This window comes from Schistosoma haematobium, chromosome 6, assembly GCF_000699445.3.
Source record: "Schistosoma haematobium chromosome 6, whole genome shotgun sequence".
Classification (NCBI taxonomy): domain Eukaryota; kingdom Metazoa; phylum Platyhelminthes; class Trematoda; order Strigeidida; family Schistosomatidae; genus Schistosoma; species Schistosoma haematobium.
The window spans coordinates 12,327,231-12,349,528 of record NC_067201.1 but is presented as its reverse complement, the minus strand read 5'-3'; the positions used below and the strand labels follow the sequence as shown (position 1 = coordinate 12,349,528).

Genomic DNA, 22,298 nt, shown 5'->3' with positions numbered 1-22,298 from the left:
TAGAAACTACAGAGAATGAAGCCAAGCAATTTCCGCATTGTAGATGCTTTGGCTGAGATGTGTTCAGAGAAGTTAAGACTGTGTGAGTAATATACCCTTAGGTCAGTTACTGATGCCAGTCTGGGCAGTGTGTTATTGTTAAGTGTTAGTTTTGTTTTAAGAGACGTGTCTCCTATGCATAACCAGCCGCATTTCTCTGTGTTGAGCCCCAACCTCCAGCGTTTGCATCAGTCGTCTACCATGTTGAGTTCGTGTTGGATTGTTTGCATAGTACTACGTACATCGCAAGGTTAGTTTTATAGATGACTTTTAAGTCGTCGGCATAGGGATAAGTCTTACCTGTGCTAAAGTACTTGCATATATTGTTGATGTAGATTATAAAGAGCAATGAACCCAAGAAACTACCCTGCACAACGCCACTGGTTAGTGGTCAAGGTGTAATTTTGTACAGTTATTCTTGGTTATTTGGTATCTGTTCGAATGAAAAGACTTGATCCATAGTCATAGGAGGTTTATAATTCCAACTGACTTCAGTCTGTTGATTAGAAGATTATGAGGTACTTTATCAAAGGCTTTCTTAATATCGAAATATAGTATAATCACTAGTTTCTTCTGGTCACGTATACGAGTAACCTCGTTAAAGAAGTCTGTCAGGTATGTATTGCAGGACCTTGTTCTAGTGAAAGCATGTTGTGACGGGTCTATTAGATCTTCCTTAAGTAGGTGATCAGATAGTTGATTTTGCATCACTTTCTCGATTATGCGTGATGCAACTGGAATGATATTTATAGGTTTGTAGTTTTCGGTCAGGTTTCTAGGTCCTGATTTGTGCTTGGGAAGAACATACGTTACCTTCCAGGTAAAGAACACTTATACTACAGCAGTACTTTATCACAACAGAGCAACATGAAGCTCATATTTTTGAAGATCACCAATGTAGGTGAGCTGAATAGATGAGTAAACGCTTACTCGAGCTGGACAAGAATGGTGTGAACTTCTAGTATACTTTGAAGTCGCACCGCCCGGTAATAATCAGTGTCAATTTAACATTCATCGTATTCATGTGCCGAGGATATTTTGATAGCCGTACAGAACGAATATAACGTTAATGAGAAAACCTATCAGTAAGAACGGCCTGAAGAAACAAAGTGCGACCAATATTGTAGCCACCTGTTCATAACGTGCAATCATCTGATGACAGCTAGCTGTCCTCGATTTTGACGAGCAGTGGTAAATCGTTTGACAACGAGTGACATGCCTACCCAGTGACATTTCACTGCACTTACACGTAATTTTAGATAACCCCATATGTGACTAAACAAAACACAATTTCGAACAACTTAGAAGCGAAACGTTTGATATATCAAACTAAATCAAAATGCCAGAACAAAAATGAGGAGAAATTGCACATATAGACCATAGAGATATATGTGACTGTAAATAATTTTCGATGCTGATTAAACAAACCCCAGCATTAAAAGGATGTATATTTTCAAGAGGAACTTGAGAACAGTTTTAGAATAAATAAAAAACCACTTTCTAAAACAATTTATAACACCTATATAGAATATAGAAGCTGAAACTGTTGATTATTAGATGGTTATACCCCATACTATCTGTGAAAAAAAGTAGGGGGAAACGGTTATTCGAATGTTGTGTTGGAGTAAAGACATTCACTCCACTAGTTAATTGTGACTTGTTTAAATAATTACTCGCCGGCCGCGGAAAAGTCGCTACCCGGTTTTGAAATCAAAACGTAACGCGAATGGTTAGTCTCATATATTTCTCAACCATATTGTATGTAGGCAGGAGGTAAAGCTGGAAAGGACTCTGGTAAAGCAAAAGCCAAGGCAATTTCTCGTTCACATCGTGCAGGCCTTCAAGTAAGTCTTCTTTGATCTGAACTACGTTTATCATAATCAACTTTCAAATCATTCTTATGGTAGGATGACAATCATTTCCCTGACCGAATTAACTTAAGATTTATTCCAAAAGGTACTGACATTGTAATATATGTTCCGGTTTTCGGGATAGAGAATCATGCGATTTGTCCTCCTTATAGATACTGCAACAATACCTGGTCGAGGACCACTTCCACATTGTATACTAAATAATAAGTACTCGTACAGTACAAGTAAAATCGTCAATATAGTTGCTCTTTAATGTATAGGGTTTGGAATAGTCCGTTTACTAGTAGTCATAATTCGACAGACTTGTCAGCTATAATGAATTCAAGGTCCTGTGAGTTGTTTAGAAATTTAAGTACCAAATCTTATCAGTTTTTCGAAACAAAGTTTCTTTATATCTGTGGGTTTTTAGAGTCCTAGAAATCTATAAGCAAGCGGATAAAATATTTCTCCCAAGGGAACGTCTAGCAGTGCAGTGCCTTACCAATGAATACGTTTATTTCGAGTGTAATATGTTTTGCTGTATATTAACTTATGGGTGTCTGTATCAGTAATAAAAAGTAATCAGAAGCAGGGTAGTTAGGAGTTAGTATCCTTTGTGACCGTCTAGGTTTATATTTTTCATTTTAGATAAATGTGAACATAGAATGTTAGGTGAGATTATGGATGACGCTAAAACGATTTTGGATTGTCCATCTATTTATCAGGGTCATATATTAGTTTGGGGAATTAGATATGATGTTTCTACGAACTGATATCAGCTATAATACCAAAATGGTATTTGGCCAAATGAGTTGGTGAATTTCGTGCCCAAATCCCAGATCTGATTGGTTCGTGCATAAATGCGTAGTTTCGTCTAATAGAAAAGTCATACATATAGTGCGATACAGGGATTCAGTATACAAAGGGAGAACGGTATACAGAAGTGAGCGATCGCTACTGATTTTAATTTTTATCTCAAGTAATCATAGGTCATGATCATCGTGCGGACTCCGACTTGTTTCTGTGTATCACGACACGTCATTTCAACACTAAAGTAATACTACGTTCCAGTTCATCTGCCCATAGCTTCCCCTAAGCTTCTACTGGACAACAATCAGGGAGTTGCAAAACAGGCACTTCATTCAGTAAAAGTCAGTCTCATGTCGTATATCGAAAACCATTTTTGACTCAGTTATCTAGTCTTTTAAAATGAAATAGAAATTAACGATACCTAGTAATCGTGTTTGTATAAACTTTCTACGTCCCCCTATTCTCTTATTCTAGTTTCCTGTTGGTCGTATCCATCGTCATTTGAAAGCACGCACTACTAGCCATGGGAGAGTTGGGGCTACTGCTGCAGTCTATTCGGCAGCTATTCTAGAGTATCTGACTGCAGAAGTTCTCGAATTAGCTGGCAATGCAAGTAAAGACTTGAAAGTCAAACGTATAACACCTCGGCATCTACAGTTGGCCATTCGTGGAGATGAAGAACTTGACACATTGATCAAGGCAACCATTGCAGGTGGTGGTGTTATCCCCCACATCCACAAGTCCCTTATCGGCAAGAAAATACCTCCACCTAAACCCCTTTCAATGTAACAAGATTCATAACATGAATTTTATTGTATTACTTCTCACATTTCTATCGATGTTACATTATTTTTGAAGAGGGCATCTGTCTCCTCTCAAACGTATGAACCCTATTGCATTATATGTGTGAAGTAGTAGATTTATTCAGACCTATTTTATTATCTGTCCATATGTTCATATTTGTAAGTAAATGTCGAAATCACGTTCCCATTCCCTTAATTTCCATTTATTTAACCATTACCAAGCATTAGTTCTACTCTTGAGTTTATCATCCTTAGTTACAGTTTTCTATAGGAACTGGAAATATCATAGGGAACTGTTAGTTTGTTAATGCCAAAGGTTTGTGTTAATCCGAGTACAACTGGTCAGTTTTCATCAAAGTTCTTAGAGTTTAAATCAAACAGTAAGAATTTAAATTCAGTCCTATTTTGCCACTAGTTAAGATTAGTTGAATGTAGTGATTTTGCGTAATGGAAGCTCATCGTAAACATTGGCTCCTCGACATCTGACGCTGAAATGAACTTGAAACTGCTGTTCTAAACTAGGCTGGGACTCGGTTTACGAGTAATATCTTGCAAAAAATTTTGCCTGTCACCCATTGGCTTGCTAATCGTCATTTAGAAAACTACCTTGACTCTGAACGCAGGTGTGCTGGTCTTATTGTAAATATGCCTTGCGACGGTAACTGAGTCAACTGATATGCGCTAAATCTAGTGCGATTAAACTAAGCCACAAGAGATACTGCCTAGATATGTAGGGTAGTTCAGTCTATCAAAAGTAACGCGTGGGTGGTTGGTACATGCACTTGTGCAAACTAGTCGTCCACGTTTAGAATATATTTGCCTATTACGGTCGAAGCTGGCGTTGCATAGAGCTAATTGGGTAGGAGTTTGACTGATAGCAACTGGTGATTAATGTACTATTGGGCCGACAGTTACTCCTTCGTTAGTCTGACTAGTGCTTGGTCGGCCTGTTGGTTGAGGTTTGACTCACGCTCTATGCAGCACTGCTGAGTTCTCTAAATTAAATTTGGTGCAATGTAAGAAATGTGAGTGACGCCAGTTGCTCACGCCTCGTGTTCTAAGTAACTTGGTTGCTCACAATCAGTGATGTTTCTCTGCGACACCCTAGTTCCTATGAAGATGATTTCTGGGTAGTCTATAGCATTAACTTTTGAAAATAATCTATAGTTATTAGCCAGGCTTAGAGTCTGACTACTCATCAGCGTGGTGAGTTGCTATTGTAACTCGGTCAGGTTGGAATTATCCCTCCAAAAACGACAACTCTACATATTTGAAGTGTCAGATTATGAATTATAAGACTCAAATAAAAGATGTTTTTATTACTGTAATAATTACGATTTGATCTCGAGTGAGCAAGCGAGTTGACTGCAATTTGTGGACGAATAAATCAGGTATAAGATAACATGTCGAATTTTGACGCTAAAGCCTCTCATCTATTTGGCTAAATCAATTTCTGGCATTATAGCTGATGTCAATTCATGATGAAAACCCCATATATAATTCCTAACTAAGGCAAATTACCACTACAAGCACTTCACTATTTATTCACGACCCATTGGGTATGTACAGAGCATACGGGTATAGTGTTTTTGGAATCTGATGTCAGATTTTGTCGAAATCTACATCATTTGGCGATACCAACTAGATAACTAAACAAATTAAAGTGATAAATTGTTGGTCCCCATGAACTTTACCAATGGGATATTCCTAGTTAATTATGACGTGGGTCACCTGGTTTATCCCGATCTCCCAAGTTTGGGGAAACTCCGGAAGTCGAATGATCTTCACCAATGTTTGGGGAGATCCCCAAAATCGTGAAGGATTTTTGGGTTTTCTTAATAAATATAGGCGCACTTCCCCAAAGTGTAATAAGATTCTGGGGGACTTCCCCAAAATTAGGAGCTCGGGGTGCGACAATCATTTATCCACATGTTTTAATAATGTCTCGAAGTTACCGAGCAGAACTGAAATAAAGTAACCTCGGGGGACCTTAAAATGTCAAGTAATAACCTGTTGTAAACTTCTGGTCGGTAGGCTTTGGCTCAACTATTTTAGTAAAAAGAAATGGTTTAATTACATCCAGTTTTTTGACGATCGATTGATGAACTAGAAGTTTCTCAACTTGAGATCTCGATTCACGCAGTTATATAATGTGAGTAATTTTATCAGATTTATTCTGCTTCTAGGTTAGTCAGAATAAATCACCTATATTCTCTCCATTCCAGTTCCAATATCGATCAATAGTAAGTGCCGAGTTGTATTCCTTCTTCGTAATTCCTTATAGTCATAGGCTAAGTTGTGTTGTCTAGTGATCGGTGATCTATAACAGATGGAAGAACATCTACTTACTTTATTGTTAAACACAATCTGTTACTTATTATTATGTATTCAACCCAATCTATCATATCACCAGATCTTGAATCATGAAACATTTAGTTACAACTTCATGGGTACCGACATTTTTCTCAAACCTACCGGACTTCATCCTCTTTGTTCTTGTCCACTTATATGAACTGACCGGTAACTCGTTTCCAAGCACTGGAAAGAATAGACGTTTTTCCTAATATATCCACATTATTTAACAAATTATCACTCAACCATATAAATATCCCTTAAAATATCTCAATACTTGGTTTTCTCCCTTGTCATTAAAGTAAACTGGTGAGAGCTTTTCTAACACTATGATATAAGGTGGGTACGAAGGATCCACCTAGGGAATTCGGGAGAACCTTATGCTAACCAACTGCACTCATGGACTTCGAGATCCTGGAGGAACAAATGGCATATGAATCTATTCTTGATCACCAGTTAACATAGGATCGCATCTACTAACGTTGCTCCGTCGACATGTGGATTAGACCTCCAAGCCAAAGTTTCGAGGGGTGGCTCCCTAAAAAAAACCAACGGCTTCTGTCTAGGCACCCAGGGAGTATCCCGCCCACACACAACTTTAATGATAACTGCTTTGTGTGACACATTTTGGTGCCCTTTTTTTTACCAATGTTTATGTATTCAAATAAATAAATAAAATGATATTAAGTATTTACACTAGTTTTTCAAAAAAGAAATAACTATTACCATTATTTTTAGATTGTGAGCAATTGAAGAAAACCTGTATAGTATTAACACATATGTTGTATATTTTTGTAAGAGACATCCTACAACAATAACAAAATTCGTCAGTAATTTTTTGTTGTTCATAAATGCTAACAAAATTAAGAATAAATAGTGTACACATTAGATTAATTAAAACCTGTATGAATATATATATATGTTTCTGTACAATGATATTTGATATGAAAACCTATTTGACAGAACAAATTCGATTATGAAATTGAAGATGTTACAATTGACAGAGATGAATTACTATGAAGACTTGCATCAATTGATGTTGAGTCTAAATTCATAGCCTTTAAGGAAAAAAACAGAGGATTTAAAAAGCATCAGGTTTATTAAGATAACTTCGGTTAGACAACCAAGACTGATTGGATACTTTTTGCGTCCTAACATAAAATATCTCAACAGTGCACACCAACAAACTTATAAGAGATAGGATTGACTATCATCAAGCACTAATGCAATCGCTTAACAACCAGAGCACTGAGTTGGGATCCAGTAGTTCAAATCCCTAACTCCAATTAACTCGTGATATTTCTGATGTTATTAGGAAGCGAGTATAAATAAAATTGGAACTTTCAGAAGCATTTTTTCATATTATCATTACAGATAGTTTTATTACACAATCGGTATATGACAGCATTATTGTATTTTCAGATTTTCCTTATTGTAAAATTCCAGTGGACCTAATGGACCTATTAACCATTATGCGTTTTACCATTCACATAGTACTAATAGGAAATTATGTACTTATTGCTTCGTTATCTGCTACTTATGGCTTAACAGTGATGAAATCATGACTCGTTATTTGCTATATTTTGCGATCTGACAATTTGCGTATAGAATCTAACAATTGTTTGAGATAGCTAATGTGCTAGCTGGCTGGACTGAGTGATTGAAACATAATAACAACAGAAGCTTGTTTACGGACTTCTCCTGAGGCTCAAGGCTAGGGATGAGGTAAGGTCCACAGATAGGCGACCAATAGAAGTGTAGCTTACGTTAGCTCAGTGTTGTGTCGGCCAGAACGTATCATTCCTCTAAGATAAGGAAGCTAGGCTATAGTTCATAAAGCAGAGGCGGGGTGAAAAAATGTGATCGGAAATTCTGATTGGTAGACTTAGCTCGTGGCAACGATCAGCGTCCCCAGACACACCAGTTCAACCATTATCCGCTACCATTAGTGATATTTATATAACAATTGGAATACTAGGACAAAACAGCTGTCCAGTACCTTCTGGTTTTCACTAATCATCTAAACAAAATCAGTTTCTGATGAGAAACTTTAAATTCGACAATTTGCATAATACCCTCTAACAACAATCATTATTTGTAGTTAAACGAGATGGAATTTACCATGAAAAAGATATAAGATAAATTTAACCTTCACTATGAACAGTTACAGATATAATAAGCAGTAACGGGGCTTAAAAATGTACTTCTGTAGTATACTTATGTGCTTATTTTGACAGATATAAGTAGTATGTAATACCAATCAGAAGTTGAACGTCTGTTGAAAGAAGGTTGAGGGGATTGAACTGAAGGAAAAAGCAAGGAACTTGGGAAATGAGAATTGAGAAATGGAGGAATCGTGAAGCGTGTAAAGGACAATTGACGATACATTTGCAAATGAAGTATTTAATTTATGCTTTTTGGTATCTTACGAAAGAACTCTGTAACTTTGCATTAAACAATAAATTACTTGTCCCCATCTGAGTTATCATTCACTACAGTTCTACTGGTTGATCTTGAATAAACCTAGAAAGTTCGACACCTAAAACTACCAAGGTTTTTTTTATAGAACGTCTGTTTTTGTGACAAACATACTGTGTATTATTGTATGTAGCCTCCATTAGTGCTGACTAGTTACCCTGTCTGCTTTGCATTAAGTCAGTTTTCTTTATAAATGATGATCAATTGACTACATAATTCACATCAACTCGGACAAATCACGATTAATTCAATTATATTGTAAGTAAACGACAGACAGCACCAATGGAATGATAATAGCGTAATATTAAAACTTGAGATTAAATAGGAATGTAGAACATTTGATTGTATTTCAATGGTTTAGAGATTTTGTACCTGTCAAGAAATTCAAAGTTGATTTATCTATTTTGTTGTACATTTTGTGTGTGTATAGACACTGCCGAAATTTGTCAAATCGGAACAAGACAGCTGTTGAGTACATCTTCATTTTTAATTATTAAACACATATGGTGATATTGATGCGTAGTGAGAATACACTTCAGGATGAACATTATCCATATAACCTAAATAATTATATGTTTCATACAACAAATACTAGCTGAAACTATCCTCACAAATAAGTTTGCTGACAATAAATATAAACACATTGCCAAATATATGCACCTAAATCCACGAATATTTGGATCAAATGTCTCATTAGATTTTTGGTTAAAAGAAAGGCATTTCAGTGATAACTAATAACATCCTATAAATACAATTCTAGACATAAATGAAACTGTCTCATATAGAATAAAAAAGGATTGGATCATATAATACTTAATACTACGTTATGAACATAACTATAAAATTTCCTCAGGCAGACTAAAACACTGTTATGCTTTATATGCCGCTAACAATAAGCCTATTGAACTTGAGTTTTCTCTCTCGGATAATTATTTTCATAGATATAACTCACAAATTATGCGACTATATAATTAAAATATACGACAGTAAATTACCATAATTTATAAATTCTATGATATTTGCAACAAAATTCGTGGCCCATGACAACGTTCGATGGAGAATTCTGGTGGGGAGCCTATGTTTCTCCATGAGGGGTAAAAAGTGTAATTAGTTCATCAAGTAATCTCATCTGTATATTCAAGTTGATTTTAATCGATTACCTAATCTTCGATTACTTTGATTTGAGATTTGGAAAAAAAGGAAATTGTTGCCGCACATCAATGGTATGATAATAAACAAGTACGGAAATTGGTGCGTTTACAATAAGCGGCGTAAGAAAAACGTGAAGCACACACGCAAGACTTAGAGATAATCATAGTTTCTTTTTCACCCCTATCATCTTGCAAGGAATGGAAGTTTACAAACTTAACTTATTACAGAGTTACTCTAAGACAAATAAATAACCATTTGATCTTATTAATAGATCTCCTACTGAAATGTTTGACATTAACATCTTAGCCGTTTCATAAAGCCCTAGCCTACTTTGACACTTTAACTGGGACATTAGAAAATAGGCACAAAATGTGAGTAAGTGCTATTAACTCCTGGGGTTAGTGATGTACGGAAAATTCATTACACGTACAGAGTTCCATATGACTTTAACCTTTGACAAACTTTCTGGAAGGATAAAAAATATAGTAACAACACAGCTAATTATCCAACTAAAAAATAACACAAAAATTATACCTGTAAAGCAGCTTGTCGTACAAGTTCCAAATCTGAAAAATCTTCAAGATCATAAGAATCAGTGACAGTAGTATTCGATTCAATGTCTCGATGAGTTCCTAATATTTTTGAAGTATTACCATAAGACGATCGTTGTAATATATTATTCATTAATACTATTCCATTATTATTCTCATTCTTATCAAAATTTCTATTATCATAATGCAAAGTATGATGTTGTTCTGATATTTGAGAAAGTTCTGTATTAGACATTTTAGCAAATGAAGATAACGTTTTATCTTCTTCATATTCATTAAATTTGCTCAGTTCATAAGAAAATTTCTCATTTTGTTCTTCTTTGGTACCATTAAATTGAACAATAATTTTTGATAAATGACTGTTTGAATTATTTCTATCGAAGTAAATAGTAATAATAATAATAATAATAATAATAATAATAATAATAATAATAATGTTTCAAGCATTCATATCCGTTTCTTAATATTATTTCAAACATTATGAAATAGTGCTGATACAAATGATAAGGGTAATTCTAATTGTAAATACATTTTGATAATAGATAATTTTTTTTCATTTAATATTCTAAATATATGCACAAGATATTTAACATGGGTAAAACCTAATTGTATTATTCATTAATATTATTATGGTCTCATGAAAGTGTTACATTCATGTGACTTGGTTTACTTACTTACGTCTGTTACTCCTCGTGAAGGAACATAGGCCGCTCACCAGCATTCTCCATCCAAACCTGTCCTGGGCAATCCTTACGGTTGTTATTCATCCTTTACATATGTGCTTCTATTTCCCGACGTAATGTGTTCTTTGGCCTTCCGCTTTTCCGTTTCCCTTCAGGATTCCAAGTTAGAGCTTGCCTCGTGACGCAGTTTGATGATTTGCGTAATGTATGTCCTATCCATTTCCATCGTCTTTTCCTAATTTCTTCTTCAGCTGGAAGCTGGTTTGTTCTCTCCCAGAGAAGGCTGTTGCTGATGGTATCCGGCCAATGGATGTTGAGTATCTTGCGAAGACAGCTATTCATAAATACTTGTACCTTCTTGATGGTGGTTGTTGTAGTTCTCCAAGTTTCATCTCCATACAGTAGAACTGCCTTGACGTTGGTATTGAAGATTCTCACTTTGATATTGGTTGACAGATATTTTGAGTTCCATATGTTCTTCAACTGAAGGAATGCGGCCCTTGCTTTTCCAATCCTTGACTTTACGTCTGCATCTGAACCTCCTTGTTCATCGATGATCCTTCCCAGTTATGTGAAGGATTCTACATTTTCCAGAGTTTCGTCATCAAGAGTGATTGGATTGCTGTTCTTCGTTTTGAATTTGAGGACCTTGGTTTTCCCTTTGTGTATGCTGAGGCCTACTGATGCAGAGACTGCTGCTACACTGGCTGTTTTCATCTGCATCTGTTCGTGTGTACGTGATAGGAGGGCTAGGTCGTCTGCGAAGTCCAAAACGTCTAATTGATTCTGAGTTGTCCATTGTATTCCATGTTTTCTTTCAGATGTCGAGGTCTTCATAATCCAGTCGACCACCAGAAGAAAGAGGAAGGGAGAGAGTAAACAGCCTTGTCTGACTCCGGTCCTTACTTGGAATGCATCTGTCAGCTGTCCTCCGTGCACGACCTTGCACTGTAGTCCATCGTATGAGTTCCAGATAATATTGATAATCTTCTCAGGAACTCCGTAGTGTCGAAGAAGTTTCCATAACGTCCCCCTATCTACACTGTCAAATACCTTTTCATAATCAATGAAGTTGATGTATAGTGACGAGTTCCACTAAACTGATTGTTCGATGATGATCCGTAGTGTTGCAATTTGGTCTGTGTACGATCGATCCTTACGGAATCCAGCTTGTTGATCTCGAAGTTGGGCGTCTATTGCGTCTTTCATCCGGTTCAGCAACACTAAGTTGAAGGCTTTCCCTGATATTGACAACAGCGTAATGCCTCTGTAGTTTTCACATTTGCTCAGATCTCCTTTCTTTGGAATCTTGATGAGGTGTCCTTCTTTCCAGTCCGTCGGCACTTGTCCCTCCTCCCAAATCTTTTTGAATAGAAGGTAAAGCATGCTTGTGGTTGTGCCGATGTTTGGTTTCAGTGCTTCAGCTGGTATGCTGTCGGGTCCTGCTGCTTTCCCGTTCTTGATTTGTCTGATGGCCATTCTAATTTCTTCCGTCGTTGATGGATTGACATTTATAGGAAGATCTGTGTGTGCTGCTTCCATGTCCAGTGGATCCATTGGAGCCGACCTATTCAGGACTTCCTCAAAGTATTCTACCCATCTCTTTTACTGTTATTGAATTTCAGTGATTGGCTTGCCTTCTTTGTCCTTGACCGGTCTCTCTGGTTTACTGTATTTCCCTGCTAGTTTCTTCGTTGTATCGTAAAGCTGTTTCATATTTCCTTCCCTTGCAGCTTTTTCTGCCGTCGTTGCTAGTTCTTCCACGTATTTCTTCTTATCGGCTCTAATGCTTTTCTTCACTTGCTGTTTGCTTCTATGTATTCAGCTTGTGCTTGGACTTTCTCTGCTCGTGTTTGGCTGTTGTTAATTGCTACCTTCTTGCTCTTCCTTTCTTTGATCTTGTCCAGTGTTTCTATAGAGATCCATTCCTTATGATGATGCTTCTTTAGGCCCAGAACCTCTTGACACGTTGAAGTTAGTGCTTCTTTGATGCCTTTCCAGTTGTCCTTCATAGTAGTTTCTTCTTCCGCCTGTAGCTCTTCTAGAGTTACTGCCGGTCCCAAGCCCGGATAAAGGAGGAGGATTGGGCATGGGGTTAGCGTCCTCATCCCGTAGAAAACTAACTCGTTAAGAAAAACGCTTACCATGTGACTTGGTTAATAATCTAAAATTGTAGTCAATTGTTAATTAGCGATATCGTATCATTCTACATCATTTTACAATTATTGTTCTTCAGTAACTTATTTCTTTTATCAGATCTTGTGTGTGCACTGCTGAGGAGTCCCATACTAAGAAAAAACGGTCGTCCAGTGCTTCCAGATTGTCCATGGTGGTCTAGCTTCAATTGACTCAATGAATTCAACTATAAAATTATTTCTTTTAAACTTAAATTGTCAAAACACATCCTTCAAACAATGTTCTATAATGGACAAATAACTGATTGTTTCATTTTTAAAGCTATTACATGATGTTCAATAGATAAGTAGGCTTAAAAATTATCTAGTTATATATATATATATATATATATATATATATATATATATATATATATATATATATATATATATATATATATATATATATATTATTATGAATAAATAGTAACGCTGGCGTGCAAGGAATTCCTTAGTAACTTGATTCCAATCCATTGGTTTTCCCTGTTATCATATTTGTTACTGTTACTTTTGGTTTGCTACTATTGTGGTGTCTCTAGGTCACAATTATAGCTAAATAACTAAAGTTGATTTACTACGATTTCACCTTCTGTCAAGAAAGTATCAAGCCAACATAAAGGTCTATTTTTTATTTCTTATTTGAAGTGTTCTAATTTATTAGTCACCTGATCTATCTAGTTTGCGTAGACCATGTTCTATATTGAAAAACCCCCCATCCGTTCAGAACCATTATAGGCTACAGAAAATCATAACCGCTTAGCAGTAAGCATCCACGATCCCACACGCAGGACTCGAACCAAGAAACATCGGTTTTGCGTGAAAAAACATTGATCGATTCACGATTTCAATGAAATTCGAAAATTTTCACAACTCCAAATTGGAAATTATCATGTGCTCACTAGTGACTAGCTTTGAGGGAATTCTCGAAGTTCTAGTGGGAAGCCGTGACCAGTGGAGTCCAAACGTTTCGGGTATGAGGCAAATAAACACTAAAGACAATGGATGATCACACAACATCGGGGATTGGCTGAAGCTAGACGTTAACACCAATAAACGCCAGCTCAATATTCTAAAGTTTAGGCATTCGCGAAAGACCGGAAGTCCTGTGTTTAAACCCCGCGTATTGGGCCGTGGGAGCACCCCAATGAGGCGCCGCATGCTAGGGCGAAACGGCTGTCTGATGCTCCCAGGTTTTCAATGTTTTATCATTGATGGGTACATGATTTCAATTAAATTCGAAAAACTCCACAACCCCAAACTGCAGGAAATCATAATAGTAGTAACCATTAACAGTATAAATTGAATAGATAATCACGGCTTCATACAACAGGAATCATTTGGTTGAGCTACGCTTTAGTAGTCAAAGCACTTGACTAGTAGCCACCAACATTCACCCCACCCCCCTTTTATTTTATTTATTTTTTATTACGTCATTCCAACTCTTTCTGAATTTTATACTTACATCATTCATAACTGACCAATTTCAATTCATATCTCTCTTTATTAACATTAAATTATTTTCAGTTACTTCATTACATAATCGTCTAATGTGTTTTAATTCCATGATTTCTAATCACTATCTCAATGTTCTGGAACCTTCCCTCCCAAAATTTATTTATTCGAAACAAACAATTTTTATGACCTTATTAACTATATTGAAATCTTCGCTACATCATGATACATATGTGCATCCTTAATCACCCTCTTATGTATAAGTATGTCAATACCTATAATAACGTTAAATTTCAAATATTTTAGGTTGTAAGCAGCTGATGAGAACCTAACGAAATAAAATGAATTCATATTATTCTGCACCAACCTTTGTTCTTACTCTCTTTAAAATAATAAAGGGAACTATGTGTATAAAAGTTTAATTTATGGTAAATCTTAAACAAATAATACTGCAATATATCAGATAAATACAGTGAAAGTATATGGAGAAGAAAAGAATCTAAAATAGTCTATTCAGACCAGGTCAGTTATTCAAAAGCAACTTAATGAGGATACCCATGAAACATGTTTTTATTTATATAGACTTATTATATTTGAGTAGTACACATCAATGCTACTTAAAAACGGTAAACCTATATGTACAAAAATCATTCTAATATTACAAATCTCCAAATACAATATGACACAGAAATAAAATGATTCACTAAACTATTTCTCAAACCATATGTACTGCTCAATTCAATAAATAAACTAATATCCAACACAGAATTTGCACTATACTACATAATTCTCTATCGTAGCAACTAACACTTGAACAGATGAATAAGCACTGATACAAACTTCATTCATTCCAATTACAAATCATTAATAAAACAGATAATCCATTATTATTTACACGCTAATTTGTTGTATATTTAAATATTATCCCCTTAAGTTAAAGTGTTTAACGGACCATACTTCAAATTTTCGCTAGCTGTCCACAAATCTTGAAATGTTAACCCTTTCAAAAAAAGAAAACTTTATATTCAGTCAGTTCTAATAAACAACTAAAAAAAAAACAAAGTATTTCACTTGAAGCGTTTCTAGTGATCATTTAATTTGATAAAGGGTTTAAGAAATTTTTATCCCGAAACAATATCAAATGCTAATAAATTTCCAAATAAATGAGTATTACACAGATTGAAATCATGAGTCAGTTGAAGCTCGACCACCATTGAAAACCTGGAAGCACTGGACGGCCGTTTCGTCCTAGTATGGGACTCCTCAGCAGTGCGCATCCACGATCCCGCACCACGCGGGGCTCGAACCCAAGACCTACTGCTGAGGAGTCCCATACTAGGACGACACGGCCGTCCAGTGCTTCCAGGTTTTCAATGGTGGTCGAGCTTCAACTGACTCATGATTTCAATCTGCGAAATCTCTAAAATCTCCACAAAACCCATTCTGATAAAAATGAGTATTAGACAGTTGTTTGAATCCACTTAAAAAAAAACTAGTCAATAGTAAATAGACATGATTCCGTATAAAATCAAACTTAAAATCTTTTCAGTAGTCGTACTAAACACTATAATTTTTTAACTATGGAATCAAAATATGAATGGTGATATTTCCAATTGAAGGTGATATTAACTATGTCCATAGCTCAACCAATCAAATTCTTGTATAAACGCCTACCATGTCAATCAGTAGACTATCCCTGTTTCCTGTAACCAGTCCATTGAAGGACATTATTAGCATGACTCATAGTTTTTTATATTCATTTCCATAAGACAAGTGATACCGGTTGGTATATTTGTGTGTTCCACTTAATGACTTGAATTTCTTTAATTATTGTACCAATCAAATTGTTCATAATTAAGTTTAGAAACAGATAAAGTTTAAAGCCAATTTGTCCTTGTTCTAGCTAGAGCTTTTACAAAGACTCTGTGGGGTCGTCAGTATCACGTTCACAGCTCTTGTAGAATACTTGTACTTATTTACTTACGCCTGTTACTCCCAATGAAGCGCAGGCCGTCGACCAGCATTCTCCAACCCACTCTTGTCCTGGGTCTTCCTTTCTAGTTCTATCCAATTGTTATTCATCATTCTTCTCATGCCTGTCTCCATGTCTCGGAGTAAGGTGTTCTTTGATCTTCCTCTTCTCCTTTGACCTTAAGGAGTTTAAATGGTTTGAACTATTTTTTCCTGGTTAGTGTTTTTTTAGCGAGTTAGTTTTCTACAAGATGAGGTTGCTAACCTCATGCCTAACCCTCCTCCTTTATCCGGGCTTGGGACCAGCAATAGCCCCGAAGGGGCTCCGGACGGAGTTGTAGAATATCTATAGGATAAATTAAATTCTACAGTTGATTTTACAATGTTACGCAATAATACACCAATATAGCATAGGTACATATCTGTCTGTTTTTCGGATCTGTTTTAATTTCATTGATTACAGGTTACCATTATTATTATTATTATTATTATTATTATTATTATTATTATTATATTTGTTATTATTATTATTATTGTTGGAAAATTTGATCATCAGTTTTCAATAATCACACAAAGATGAAAACAAAAACACAGTTTAAACAATCTACAACAACATACTTCAATTCATTATCATTTTCCATATGTTCAATCATATTATTAGATAATTGAACACAATTTAAATTATTACTATCGTCACTGTTCTTTGTATTCAATAGATATACATTATTCAATGTATGCTCCATTATTAGTTCTTGTCTTTGATCATGATAATTATCTTGTATATCAGTTTGAGTATAATTAGAAGAAAATTCAATAGATTTATAAGTAGAATTTGTCAATTTAAGTGAAATGGATTCTTTCCAAGCTTTTAATTCTTCAACCTAAACAAATTAAAAAAATGATAAGAAGTTTCAATTTCATTCTTTTTTGTTTTCTTGTTACCAATAAATAACGATAAAATACAAAATCAGTGTATAATTCATTTCAGTTTATTTGATATATGATTAGTAGTGGAATTCATATTGAATGTTTCGTTTTCGTCGAGTTTCATCAGCAGAATTTTCATATATTTCAGTATTAATGTTCCCATGGAGATTCACTGGATAACATGTTAAGCACTGGAAGAGAACTATATTGGGTTTGAGATATTAATGGAGTTATAGGTACATCCAGTTAATGGGTATATCAAACAGGGAAAAACGTGCATCCCAATCTTCACTTCAAACAAAAAAATGTAGCATAACAATATATCGAGACAGTTCGGTCAGGATACACAAAAAGCAAAGAAAACTGAATAATTGCAATCTTGAATATCAACAACGACAAATTGTGAAACATTTTGGCAAAGCAATTCGTTTGTTTTAATTTTTACATTTAATAAAATGGTTACGTAGAGATGGCATGTCGATTTTAGAGTCACAAGTCACAAATAAATTTCCACTGTAGAAACACCCTAAATCTGTGATTAGTTATTAACTGTTTTTTCAGGCTGAAATCTCTCAGTGATCTACATTCAAGACCTCTGCACGAAACCAAAACCAGAATTCTGCTTTTCATCTTTCCGTCCGTCCACCGAAACGAATGTTTGCAACATAAACATTCGAAGCACTCGTGTCCAGTGTTCTATAGATAAAATATATACAATATAAGTAGGATCTGTATTTCGTCTACATCGTTAAAGATTCAATCACATTGAAGTCAGAAAACCCCCCATTTAAAATATGTCAAAACAATTTAACAACAAGCTCAAACAATAATGACGACATAATATTTATGCAAACTAGTCTACTTCATTGAACATTGGTTAGTCACTGGATATGATGGGTCCTTTTTCGTGCTGGCCCAATTCTATCGATTAAGTTGCAACATGGTCGCTGGTCTAAGTGACTTAACACCACGTGCACTATGTTGAGATGCAAGGTGGTTGTTGGAAATAGTGGATGGTAAACGCTGAACCTAGGTTTCATGCTATTTAGCACTCTTCAGCAAGGTATATCTGTGGTCTTGATGGGACTGATGCTCCCGAGTGTATTAAATCACACACCAGAGATCAATCATTTGTAAATACATCTTAGTCCTACAGGCGGTCACCTGCGGCCCGGATAGCTCAGTAGTAACATTACTGGGCGACAAGAGATTAAATCCTCCGGGAAGCATTAGCTTCCACTAGATTAAAAGTGCATCTCCCTGACGAGTGCCAAATAGTATGAAACGTAGGTTCAAGGTTTCCTGTGGACTACTTCCAACTACCATCTTACAGTTCACTTTATGCACAAAGTACATTATTCATTTCCATCTTACTGCAGTTTGTCGGGATACGTAAGTAAATTTGTCTTGAGTTCATAAAAGACATAACACCAATTTACGTTCAATACATAATTCTAATTCACCTGAATCAACAATATATTACACATGATCTCCCATAGTATCGTGTATAGTTTATTCATCGTATATAGTTCATTCGAAATGTTATCGACAAAACTATGTTTCAGGCAGTAAATATTTAAAATACAATTGACATGCGAAAATACCTATTCGATCTTTAAAGATTTTAGTAAGGGAAATTATAAAATTAATATAATTTGAAATTCTTTGATATGGTATGACTAGTTATTCGTTTAACTAAAATAAGGAAAGCTGTAATAGTTTCAAACAAACCATTTTAATTCGTACCTATAATAAGTAACCAATTATATTGTGATCATCAGTAATCCAGTTAAAAAACTGTCACTTTTTACAATGCGCGAACTAAAATTTATAAATCATGATCGACTTAAATGTTTCGGCTGTGAAGTGTATTTTCTATACAGACAGATATAAGTAGTATGTAGCAGGAATAGGAAATGGGATGCTTACCAGAGGAAGATTGAAATGAAGGGGAACAAGCAGGAAAATGAAGAACGATCGAAATAACAAGAGAATTAGAAGAATGATTGAGTATGTAAAGGACAACTAAAAAAATTGTCAATTATGTATTTAATGTAGGATTTTCACATTTTACAGAGGCACTGTATGATTTTGCACTAAACAATAAACTGATTTACCACACCTGAGATTTTATTCTCTACACTACTACTTAAAATCAAGCATATAACCGGTAAATAATCTCATTTAATGATTTCATGACAGGTTATAATCCTTACAAAAACACATCAAAATAAACGATTAGAATCGGTTTTGAAGCACAATTGGTTTGTATTATATAGCTATAATATGATGTTAGGTCTAAGCAACTAAAGTTTGCGATGCTGAACTTCTTAACCGACAATGGATTGTCACTACTTTGGGAAAATCGAATCCTGAACAAATAATAAGGTGGTAACGTAAATGCAATTTTACTGTAACCTTAATTCAATATTCCAAATTAAAAGTTATTCACAAACGATCTTCAATATTTAGAAACTTATTAAAATGAGAACTCTGCCTGGAGCCCTTCCGGGGGTTACTGGCGGTCCCAAGCCCGGATAAAGGAGGAGGGTTGGGCATGAGGTTAGCGGCCCCATCCCGTAGAAAACTAACTCGCTAAGAAAACGATAACCGGAAAAAAATAATTCAAACCATTTAAACTTTGCCCTGAGAGTCGAGGTCTTCATTTAGAAGAGTTATGAAGCCTCATGATAAAAGCCAAGTTCCTTCGGAAGTCACGAGGCAGATGCCCCTTCTGACAACCAGAGCAAATATTTATTTAAGTACATGGAATGCTCGTACAATGTGGGAGATCGGGAGAGTCTTCGAAATTGCTGCAGAAATGAGGAGATACAACCTAAAGGTGCTTGAGATCAGTGAAACACACTGAACAAAAGTTGGACAACAAGGACTAACTTCAGGAGAGCTTCTGTTATACTCCGGCCATGAAGAAGAAAATACCTCGCATACACAAAGAGTTGCATTGATGCTGTCCAAACAAGCACAAAATGCACTTATAGGATGGGAATCTCATGGACCAAGGATCATCAAAGCCTACATCAAAACAAAGAAAGATGGCATTTCAATGAACAGCATCCAATGCTATGGGCCTACCAACGACTACAATGAAGACGCTAAAGATCAATTCTACAATAGGCTGCAGTCAATCGTCTTGAACTGCCCAACAAAGAACCTAACCATTCTGATGGGAGACCTAAATGCCAAGGTTGGAATGGACAAAACCGGATATGAAGACATCATGGGACGACACGGGATGGGAGAAAGGAACAAAAATGGTGAGAGATTTACAAACCTATGTGCTTTCAATACACAAGTCATAAGCGGCACTATATTCCCACATAAAGGCATTCACAAAACCACATGGACTTCACCGGATCACACTACGCAGAACCAAATCGACCATATCTGCATCAACAAAAAGTTCAAGAGGACGATGGAGGATGTAAGAACCAAGAGAGGAGCTGATATAGCACCAGATCATCACTTGCTGGTCGTCAAGATGAAATTGAAACTCAAGAAGCACTGGACAATTGGGCGGACAATATCACAAATATTCAATACGGCCTTTCTTCAGGATACTGACAAACTCAGCAAATTCAAGATAGTCCTCAGCAATAAGTTCCAGGCCTTTCATGGTCTACTCAATGGAGAAGGAACTACTATAGAGAGCAACTGGAATGGGATAAAAGAGGCAATCACTTCAACATGTCATGAGGTTCTGGGCCACAAGAAGCACCATCAAAACGAATGGATCCATAGCAACTCACGTGAGATTGAGTTTGTTCACATTTAATTCGGTTAAGCCATTTTGTTAACTTATTAACGAACTGAGTCATCCGTACAACAACAACTTATCTTTATCATTGTATCTTTATTATTGTTGCGAATGTATGAACATGTATGCTTGAGCATTGCTTACTGCCTTACTACTAACCGCTTAATTGATTCGATGATTCATTCATCTCAATATGTATATAAATGTCCATGTTATTCATGTTCATGGCTCTCTCACGCTTAATTGCACTCGCTTACTCGTACTCATATTCGCTGACTCACTCGATCGCTCGCTCGCTTGTCTGCTTGCCTTTCGGCACAACTCGTTCATGTTTGTTTAACGCACCTGCAATTTTGGATATCTGTGTGTGGTTCCACAATAAACATAATTGACACTTCGTATTTGCCTTCTGATTAATATACCGTTGGGGCGTTATCTAGTGACGGTTATCAAGATGAACTGTATACGAAGTTTAAGGATTATATTGAATACCGACCACCACAGATCACTGTTGATACACTGGACAAGATTCAAGAAGGGAGGAACAAAAAGGCACTAGTCGTTACCAGCCGAATAAGAGCAGAGAAACCCAAGGCACAGGCTGAATACACAGAATTAAACAAGCAAGTGAAGAAAAGCATCACAACCGACAAACGTAAATATGTGGAAGATCTAGCTATGACGGCGGAAAAGGCTGCAAGAGAAGGAAACATGAGAAAACTATATGACACAACAAAGAAACTCTCTGGAAATCACCGTAAAGCAGAACGACAATGAACAGCAAGGAAGGCAAGGTAATCACCAACATTGAAGAACAACGAAACAGGTGAGTAGAACACTTCAAAGAACTCTTGAATCGACCAGCTCCACTGAACCCACCCAACATCGAAGTAGCACACACGGACCTCCCAATCAGTGTTGGCCCACCAACAATTGAAGAAATCAGAATGGCCATCGGACAAATCAAGAGTGGCACAGCAGCAGGACCAGACAACATCCCAGCAGAGGCACTGAAAGCAAACGTAGCAATAACTGCAAGGGTACTCCACATTCGCTTCAATAAGATTTGGGATGAGGAACAAGTACCAAAAGACTGGAAAGAAGGACTTCTGGTCAAAATAGCAAAGAAAGGCGATCTCAGCAACTGTGATAACTACAGGGGCATCTCTCTTCTCTCAATACCAGGGAAAGTCTTCAACAGGGTATTGTTAAACAGGATGAAGGACTCCGTAGACGCCCAACATCGAGACCAACTGGCAGGATTCCGTAAGGATAGATAGT

General features: G+C 36.2%; 2 protein-coding genes across 2 annotated transcripts in view; one reads left to right on the top strand and one right to left on the bottom strand.

The window, feature by feature from the left end:
* Positions 1 to 1,662: 1,662 nt before the first annotated feature.
* On the top strand, positions 1,663 to 3,724 carry H2AFV_1 (Histone H2A.V). Its single transcript, XM_051216866.1, has 3 exons — positions 1,663 to 1,768; positions 1,806 to 1,883; positions 3,174 to 3,724. The coding sequence occupies exons 1-3, from the start codon at positions 1,766 to 1,768 to the stop codon at positions 3,486 to 3,488; spliced, it is 396 nt and encodes a 131-aa protein (XP_051065488.1). The 5' UTR covers positions 1,663 to 1,765; the 3' UTR covers positions 3,489 to 3,724.
* A 2,637-nt stretch (positions 3,725 to 6,361) lies between these two features.
* The window catches only part of TK2_1 (thymidine kinase 2, mitochondrial), a 36,217-nt gene continuing 20,280 nt past the window's right edge, over positions 6,362 to 22,298 (bottom strand). Inside the window, exons 15-17 of the mRNA XM_051208301.1 lie at positions 16,934 to 17,196; positions 10,019 to 10,409; positions 6,362 to 6,912 (exon numbers count right to left, since the gene is read on the bottom strand). Of these exons, the coding sequence (XP_051065487.1) occupies positions 6,829 to 6,912; positions 10,019 to 10,409; positions 16,934 to 17,196 (738 nt within the window). The 3' untranslated portion in view covers positions 6,362 to 6,828. The remainder of the gene's footprint in view (positions 6,913 to 10,018; positions 10,410 to 16,933; positions 17,197 to 22,298) is intronic.

Excerpts from the sequence above, each read along its gene's own strand:
- H2AFV_1 (XM_051216866.1), top strand. Across the intron at positions 1,884-3,173 it reads CACATCGTGCAGGCCTTCAA|TTTCCTGTTGGTCGTATCCA; the intron begins GTAAGTCTTCTT and ends CTCTTATTCTAG.